The 9,249-nt window shown below is 45.5% G+C and overlaps 1 protein-coding gene across 1 annotated transcript; it reads left to right on the top strand.

Annotated features, from left to right (window-relative positions):
* The first annotated feature begins 1,074 nt into the window (after nt 1–1,074).
* Nucleotides 1,075–3,030, top strand: LOC123864751. Its single transcript, XM_045905377.1, has one exon. The coding sequence runs from the start codon at nt 1,075–1,077 to the stop codon at nt 3,028–3,030; it is 1,956 nt and encodes a 651-aa protein (XP_045761333.1).
* The last annotated feature ends 6,219 nt before the right edge of the window (nt 3,031–9,249 follow it).

The following is a 9,249-nucleotide window of genomic DNA, read 5'->3' as shown; positions in this document are numbered from 1 at the left end:
ATACACCGTTAAACCTTTCGCGTCCGCGGGACGTCGCGCGCCGTCCGCAAGCGATATCGCTGCGTTTTGGTGTAATTTCCGAGCGAAACGGGGTTGTTCAAAACCACGTGGCCACGTGGTACCAGTTCCCGTGGGACCACGACGATAAGACCGGCTGGAAATAGGAGCAGACCAAAGTTCAGGGGCATTTTCGAAATCGATATCCCTCTCCGATCATCGGGAGCGGAGTTACAGTGAGTCAAATAAGAAGTATTCCCCCAGGGATAACTACCCCAGTTTTCCTGGAGGAGTCCCGTTTTTTGCCAGTGTGGATAGGTCTCGTCAAGCCCTTCCATTTGACACTTCATTTGTCAAAATCGCGTGTGTGCTTGTGAGGTTGTGGGAGGGGGAAGATATCTGGAGGTATTTGCTGCTGGGCGGGAACTACCTCCTGCCTAGGGAGTCAGACTGGGACAATACTCGCCGTGTGAAGGCGGTTTTCAACTGTTCAAGGTATATACGAGCTATTTTATTTTGGGCGTGTCGGGGTATTTAGGGGTGCAAGGTCCGCTGGCTTTCTTAATTTTAAGCGGCCACGAACTAACTCGCCGACTGTAATACCGCGACAAATCACAAACAGCTTCGTATTTGAACCAAGGGACGTAGGCCAAAAGCGTGGGCCCCCTTTAAAGCCCCCGACGGCGAGTAGATTACTTACCCTCTGCCCCCTGGTGCATCACTTCAATTTATTCAGCCCATAGTTCTAGTTTCAGCCCATTAGCGCCCCTGGATTGATTCACTTAAGGGGGTGTTTTTTGGGGCTGGGAAATTCTCTTCCCCGAAGGGCCCCTAAGCCCGCAGCTTCCAATCTCTTACAGTTAGCCCCCGAGTTCGGGCCTTGGACTTGACGAGCACTATCCTTCGGCCCATCACACTCGACCAAACGCGACTGTAACGACCCCTTGACCTTTGTGTCCCCGGATTCCGATCGGTCTTTAAAACATTCTTGACGAAATTACCTTAAAATCGCGAGCGTGACGGTGCGCTACGGCGCCAAATAAAAACCGATTTTATTAGTAGCTATTTTACTACTAGATGTCTGCAACAACATCGTCGAGCGTCAGCGGGCGGGCGACGGCGAAGCCGTGCTCGCCAGCAAAACAAACAAGGAGGCTTGCCTCTATGGTACGTAGAGCTAATACCAAGACTTCCAAGGGAATGGCCTCCTCAAAACGGCCAGAGCGGGACCCTACGCCTGAGCAAGCTCCGCCTCTCAGGCTGAGGATCCCTGCCCCTTCGGAGGAGGACACCGACCGAGACGGAGGCACGTGCACCTCATCACCTGGTAGCGTTGGCTTTGAGAGCGCAGCTGAATCTCCAGTGGCTCAGGCGATAGGCGACTCCACAGAAGGGATCCCTAGTTCCGCAGAGTTCAGGAGTGCGGAAAGCTCTCCACAAACTGAGGGCAGTAGGGCGCGCAGAGGTAGTGAAGGTGACATTTTTCACACCACCTCTACTCCAATTCCGATAATAGAACCTGGGACGTCACCGGCCAAGCCACGGTCGGAGTCTTCCTTGCTGCGTATCAGAGCGCAGCTGAGAGCAGCGGCTGCAGCCGAGATAGAATGCAGTGTCCGGCAAGCCGAGGAGCCGGCAGATGAGGCAAGGGATGACTCCTTCATGTCGGATCTGTCGGCCGTCGGTGGAGGGGCGCTGCATGACATGCCTCGCCTTGCTAATACTCTCCTTCAGAAAACAAAAACCAGGCTGGAGGAGAGTAGAAACTTGCATAGAGACATCAGGGAGGATGTCATTAGCGGCTTGCACGGCCTCCAAGAAATGATCTTGCGCTTGGCAGACTCTCGTAACCGACATATTGCTGAAAAAGAAAAACAGCGGGCCGGATACGAGCGACGGCTAGCGCAAATGGAGGCCAAGCACGGTGCCTCACTCCTGGAAGTAGACAAAAGACATCTGGAGCTGATGGCTGAGGCTAAGCTCAAAATAGAGCACACGTTTAAAGAAGTCGAGGCAGTCAGACACTTGGTTTATGAGTTACAGGACCAGGTAAAGAAATATAGTGTGGGAACCGACCCAACGGCGCCATGCCCCGTCCTGGAGATGCGCAGGGTCCAAGAGGACATAGCAGCACTAAGATTGGACGTGGGAACGCTCACTATGACCCTTGAGGAGAATAAGGTGCAAGAACCAAGGGTCACTGAGCAACCGCAAGGAGCACCGTGGGCCCAGAAAACATTTGCAACAATATTGAAAACACCTAAGCCGTCGACGCAGCCAGGGCCGAATTTCCCTCTGCTGGTGGAGTCCGCCGACCCCCGGGATACCAGTGACGACGTAGTTAAAGCAATTAAATCAAGCGTAGACGTCATTGGACTAGGGGTTGGGGTCAGCTCCATCAGGAGACGGAAAAACCAAAAAGTGGTCCTGACCTGCGACTCAGCTGAAGGCAGGTCTAAGCTGCAAACAGCGCTGAAAGACGCCTCTCAAAAGTTAACTGTGGCGCAAATTACAACCAAACGCCCGCTCCTAAGGCTTCCAGGGGTCATTAACGACACTTCGGATGCACAGGTGGTGGAAGCGATCATGAGGCAAAATACAGGGACTCTGGGGGAAGCAGTGTTGCTGAATGAAAATATCAAAGTAGTGAGGAGAACTAAAGGGAGAACCAAAGACATTAGTAATGTCATAATCGAGGTCTCCCCTGGTCTCTATAAAACTCTCCTGGACATGAGATTGAGAATTGGCTATCAGGTGATTGTAGCACAAGACCAATCACCGATAGTCCAGTGCTACAAGTGCATGGGCTTTGGGCACTTCTCGAAGGAGTGCCGGGGTGAGGAGTCGTGCGGACATTGCGCGGGAAGTCACGACACGCGGCACTGTCCGAGAAGGGCGGAAACCCCTATTTGCATAAACTGCTCAAACAAAGGGGAAAAGCCAGAGACCTGCACCCACGGAGCTTATAGTCAAAGCTGCCCGGAATGGCAGAAATGGGACCGAATAGCTAGAAGTTCGGTCTCATATTGCTGATACGGGCAGCCAGGACAATAACGAGGGAGTATTAGACTCACAGCTCTCAGAACCTCAGAGCCCTAGCTCTACTACTAGGGGAATTGATCAACTAAAAGTAGCGCAAATAAACTTGGGCAGGGGATATGCTGCCCAAAAAGAATGCCTTCAAGCTGCTTACGACCTCCAAATCGCTATTTTATTAGTTCAAGAACCGTATGTGGGCTCGGACGCACAAATTAAATGTAACTGCAGAGTTATCCAGAAAGACACCATGGACCGATCCAAACCAGTTAAGTCGGCAGTTCTTGTCACTGACCGTAGCTTACACTTAATCGTGAATCCAGAATTAATTACGGAGAATATTGTGGCATGCAAGGCTAGGGTTAACGGTGTCCTGGTAGGCTTTGTCTCCGTCTATCTAGAAAAAGATGCGGACATTGATATGGACCTAGACTTCATCGCGACAGTGGTCAATAACCTCGGTACGCCGAATATCATCATCGGTGGCGATATCAATGCTAGGAGTCCCTGGTGGGGCTGTGAGGAGGAAGACGCTAGGGGCTCTGCTGTGATCCAATCTCTAGCTCGCTTCAACCTGACTGTCTTAAATGAAGGCAATGAACCAACCTTCTTTGCGATCAGAAACAACCGAATATACAGTAGCATAGTGGACGTGACCTTTGCGAGCCATGAACTACTACACAAAGTCAATAATTGGCATGTCGATTTACAAATGGTCACGCTATCTGACCATAGAGGCATCCAATTCAATCTGACCTTTGACAGAAACAAGTCCGGTAAGGCCCAAAGGAATTCTACCAGAAGATACAACACATCTAAAGCGGACTGGGGAGCGTTCACTGCTGCCTTGAATTCTCAACTGGCTGAAGGATCAATTAACATTGAAAATATTCAAAGGATACAAACTACGGCTGAACTGGAGGACCTAGTCTCTATCTACGTAAATAGTATTGAAAAGGCCTGTGAGATGACTATCCCCAGGATTTCAGCCAGTGTAAAATTAGGTAAGAGTGAATGGTGGACACCAGCGCTCACGTATAAAAAAGCAGAAGTTCTAAGGAGGAGGCGAAAGATCTCCAAATCAAATCCACGAAGGAGACCTTTTGTAGTGGATGAGTATCTTACAGCCCTGGCGGAATACAAGGAACAGATCCTGAATACAATAACCAGCAGCTGGAAGAATTTTTGTACTCGTCAGCACAAGGATACCATGTGGCAGAACATCTATCGTATACTCAAAAAGGATAGTAAGCACAGTGAAGATAAATTGCTGAGATCTCCTACAACAGATACAATTTTGGACCCCCAACAGTCTGCGGATTTGCTAGCAGAAACTTTCTACCCACTTGATGATGCCTCTTCAGATTCGACCGTGCAAAGTTCATTTAGAAATAAGGTAAAACAGCAGATTCAGGGGATTATAGAAAACGGACAGAAGTGCATTATCAATTTCACTGCAGAAGAGGTAGAGGGTGTTCTGATGGATATGAGTCCCAAGAAGGCCCCAGGAGAGGATGGACTCACGGCCGATATTTGTATTAAAGCATATCAGGCGTGTCCAAAGGAGCTCCTAGCAATTTACAATAGGTGTCTCCATCTATACTGTTTTCCAAAAATCTGGAAGAGAGCCATAATCAAGATAATCCCTAAACCCCAAAAAGAGGATTATGCATCCCCCAAAGCTTATCGACCCATAGGCCTACTCCCAATTCTGGGCAAGGTACTGGAGAAAATGATGGTAAACCGCCTCCTTTGGCAACTTGGAAAGGAAGAGGCCCTGAATAAGCAGCAATATGGCTTCATGCCTGGAAAAAGTACGGAGGACGCCCTTTATGACGCAGTACAAGTTGTGGAAAGTGCCTATTACAATAAAAAGATATCAACCCTGGTGTCATTAGACATAGAAGGCGCGTTTGACAATGCCTGGTGGCCAGCTATCTTGAATCAGTTGATTAAGAAGAAGGTGGACCAGTCCCTCATCCTCCTAATAGCTGACTACCTTTCGTCCAGAGAAATAAGCATTAAATATGCAGGAGCTCTAGCATGCAGAACAACAAATAAAGGTTGCATCCAAGGTTCTACGTGCGGCCCCATCTTTTGGAACATTCTCTTGGACAGTCTATTGGAAGAGACGACTGGTCACGGAGTGCATGTGCAGGCATATGCCGATGACATCCTAATAATAAGCAACGCAAAGGACGGGGAGTCCATAGAAAAACTTCTGAACGACGTACTAGCCAGGATAAATATGTGGGGAAAGAACAATAAACTTAGATTCGCCCCTCATAAGACCCAAATCATGACGGTTACCAGGAAGTTAAAATACAAGGTACCTAAGGTAAAAATGGATGGTTTTGAACTACAAGAAACTGACACATTACGAGTACTTGGACTTACGCTGGATAAAAACCTAAATTATGTACAACACATAAAGGAAGTGACGGCCAAGTCCATAAAATTGTACAAAAAGGTTTCCAGAACAGCACGTGCACATTGGGGTTTAAGTCCGGAGATCCTCAAGACAATTTATATATCAGTTGTGGAACCAACTATGCTGTACGCAGCTAATGTATGGGCTGGGAAGAGCCAGACGGCCCAGGTGAAAGTGCTTCTCGATCGTGTTACAAGGACGTTTGGTATAACTATATGCAAAGCACATCGAACACTTTCCTTGGAATCCAGCGCTATACTAGCTGGTATATTGCCTTTGGATCTGAGAGCGGTTGAGAGGTCTACATTATACAGAGTCAGAAAAACAGGAAAGGAATTGGATCTACTGCCAGGTCGGGAAGCTGAAATTACCATAAGCCCATACGACCTTCCACATCCAGCGAAAAGACGGAGCATTAATTATGGACTGGTAGAGGACCGACAGGACCTGGAGAAGCTTCTGCAGTTGAAAATGCCCATAATTTACACAGACGGCAGCAAAATCGAAGGGAAGGTTGGGGCAGCCCTATCCTGTACCATTGAGGACAAGGAAATTCTTCAGAAAAAGTTGCCGCTGGCAAGCTACTGCTCCGTATATCAAGCTGAAGCAGTAGCGCTGCGCGAAGCGGTTAAGACAATGGTAAAGGATAGAAGATTCAGAAAAGCATTCATTTTGTCGGACTCTAGAGCCACTCTGGACAGCCTTCGGAACCCCTCAGCCCTACATCCAATCATTGCGGAAATAAAAGACCTTATAAGTAAGTTGAATGAGATGGAAGGGGAGGCACAGTTCTTTTGGGTGAAAGCACACATAGGAATAGTAGGAAACGAAAGAGCAGATGAGCTTGCCAAATTGGCGGCTACAAGCTGCAAAACTGTTCCTGTGTGTGACAGATTCCCTGTGTCCTTCGCCAAGCGTCTCATCAGGGACTCCACGCTCGACACTTGGCAGGCAAGATATGCCGAGTCGAACAAAGGAGCCACAACGAAGAAGTTCTTGCCTGACGTGAGACGGGCCTACAGGATAATCCGTTCGCTTAAGTTAGACAATAAAGTTGCTCAGTTATTCTCGGGGCACGGAGGTTTTCGAGCGTACCTACATAGATTTAAACTGGCACCTGATCCATTCTGCAACTGTGATGGAGAAACTCCACAGACAGTAGAGCACGTCATACTTGAATGCCCTAAATTTTTGAGGGACAGGTACGACTGTGAATGCAGGATGGACCAGGTGATTGCACTGAGTAACCTGGAAGAGTTACTAAGCGACAAGAACCACCGTGGCGTTTTTCTCGCATTTGCCTTGGAAGTGGTGAAGAGCACTGCGAGAGCCAATGGTTCAACGTCAGCTTAGGGCTACTGGTAGATTTGAAATGTAATTGTGGAGCTGAGGTTAAGTTAAGTATAATGATGTGGGCGCAATATAATATATAGTGTATCTGTATTATGTATGTAAAATATATATATTATGTATGTAAAAATGTATATATGTATGTATACTAAATCATAGGTTTAAATTTTAAAATAGTAGTAGTAAAATATGGATGCAAAGTTGTTGCATAACTCATAGCAACAGGTAAGTGGGCCGCTGGTGGTTTTAGTGGGTAGTTCAGTTTCTGGGAGTCCCACATACCCTGCCGGGACTTGCATCCTCCTCTTAAGACGATGCAGGTCTCGACAGGGATGCGTAAATGCATTTCCACCAGCGGGATATAAAAAAAAAAAAAAAAAAAAAAAAAAAACCTAACCTAACCTAACCTAACCTAACCTAACCTAACCTAACCTAACCTAACCTAACCTAACCTAACCTAACCTAACCTAACCTAACCTAACCTAACCTAACCTAACCTAACCTAACCTAACCTAACCTAACCTAACCTAACCTAACCTAACCTAACCTAACCTAACCTAACCTAACCTAACCTAACCTAACCTAACCTAACCTAACCTAACCTAACCTAACCTAACCTAACCTAACCTAACCTAACCTAACCTAACCTAACCTAACCTAACCTAACCTAACCTAACCTAACCTAACCTAACCTAACCTAACCTAACCTAACCTAGCCTAACCTAACCTAACCTAACCTAACCTAACCTAACCTAACCTAACCTAACCTAACCTAACCTAACCTAACCTAACCTAACCTAACCTAACCTAACCTAACCTAACCTAACCTAACCTAACCTAACCTAACCTAACCTAACCTAACCTAACCTAACCTAACCTAACCTAACCTAACCTAACCTAACCTAACCTAACCTAACCTAACCTAACCTAACCTAACCTAACCGGAGTGCCGCCGTTGCCCACAGCAGGAATCGCGCGCGTTTTAAGTGCTTCAACGCCCGCTCCGCAAAGTTTTAATCTTTGGAAAATAGAAAAAGTGGTTTTTTCTTATCAGATTGTGAAGTGTTATGCATCAAAAGTTGCGCCTCATTTAGGCCTTCAACCTGGCGGAAAGTGCATAGAAATAAGTTGAAAATTGGACGGGCAGTGGCCAAAAAACCAAAAAGTTTGAAAATTTTCGAACTTAAACGGCGTGCGCCGCAAAAACCAGATCGACGACATACCTTTTTTGTTGCTGGAGTCGACGAGCCTCACGGAGCCCTACAAGGCGACACCTCTGCTGGATTTTTCCTGCACCGCTAAGTGGGGGAAATACAGGAAAAACCACCGACCACGTGGCCACGTGGTCCAGGATCGAGACGACTTGGGTTGCTCCGGGAGGCCGCATTTAAAAGAAGAAATCAAGCCCCGCACGGCGACACTTAGATTTTAAAAATCGGTTAAGTATTCGCAGAGTTATTGAAAATTTTAAAAATTTCAAAATTTCAAAATTTTATTTCAAAAAATATAGATCGAGAACCCCTATTTATTTTTATTAGAATTTGTAGATCTCAATTAGTTGTACACACATTTTAAATTTCAAAATTTTCGGCCTAATAGTTTATTAGATATTAAATTTTTAAAAAATTCGGGGTTCTCACGACACTCCAAAAAAAACAGTGCAATAACTCTGTAATACACCGGACCTACCGCGTGCATAGGCCTTAGATTGTGCAGTGGTAGTTAATTAGACTGTTAGTTAATTAGTATAGATTCTTGACAGTAGGAGGCCCCATACACCTCCAACTTTTTAACTTTTAAAACTTGTATATAGCAAAATACGTACTAACAGTGGACACTAAATTCTATTAATTTTAAGTTATTTAACTGAGTAGACTGCACACTGCTAGTTAGTCAGTACTTTAAATAAGTTAGAAGTAGGTTTTAAATTTAGTTAGTTATAAGTATCTTAGGCTATCTTTTGACTGTTGGGCCTTTTACACCCAAAAATATCTCTGTCAAAACCAATTCCGACTACACAAATTTTTTCATTGTGTAAAGGACGATTCTTTTTGATGTACAAACCTTATGGAGGCTAGTTTGTGTTGACCATTAACAAGATTCATTGGACCAGATTGATTGTACACTGATAGTTAGTACTTTAAATAAGTTAGTAATAGGTTTTTGACAGCTGGAGGCTTTTTACACCTCTAACTTTTTCAAATCTGGTTTAGTTTGTTAAAAGTAGCTTTAAGTTTTAAGTTTAATTTTAATTTTGACTACAGGCCCTATACACCACTTATTCATTGGAACCTTTATTAAGCTTATTGACTTAACTATTGTAAGCGACTATTAAATATTTAATTATCAAATTTATACATTTAAATACATTGACTGGGGTACCTTTACACTACCCCGTTGACGTTGTACTAGCGGATATTATATCAGTAGTAAAG

The sequence above is a fragment of the Maniola jurtina genome, chromosome 4 (assembly GCF_905333055.1).
Source record: "Maniola jurtina chromosome 4, ilManJurt1.1, whole genome shotgun sequence".
In the NCBI taxonomy this organism is placed as follows: domain Eukaryota; kingdom Metazoa; phylum Arthropoda; class Insecta; order Lepidoptera; family Nymphalidae; genus Maniola; species Maniola jurtina.
The sequence above is the reverse complement of the archived record's forward strand: the minus strand, read 5'-3'. Positions and strand labels throughout refer to the sequence as shown.

What these genes read in the sequence shown, in the direction of transcription:
- LOC123864751 (XM_045905377.1), top strand. Translation starts at nt 1,075, where the DNA reads ATGTCTGCAACAACATCGTCGAGCGTCAGCGGGCGGGCGACGGCGAAG.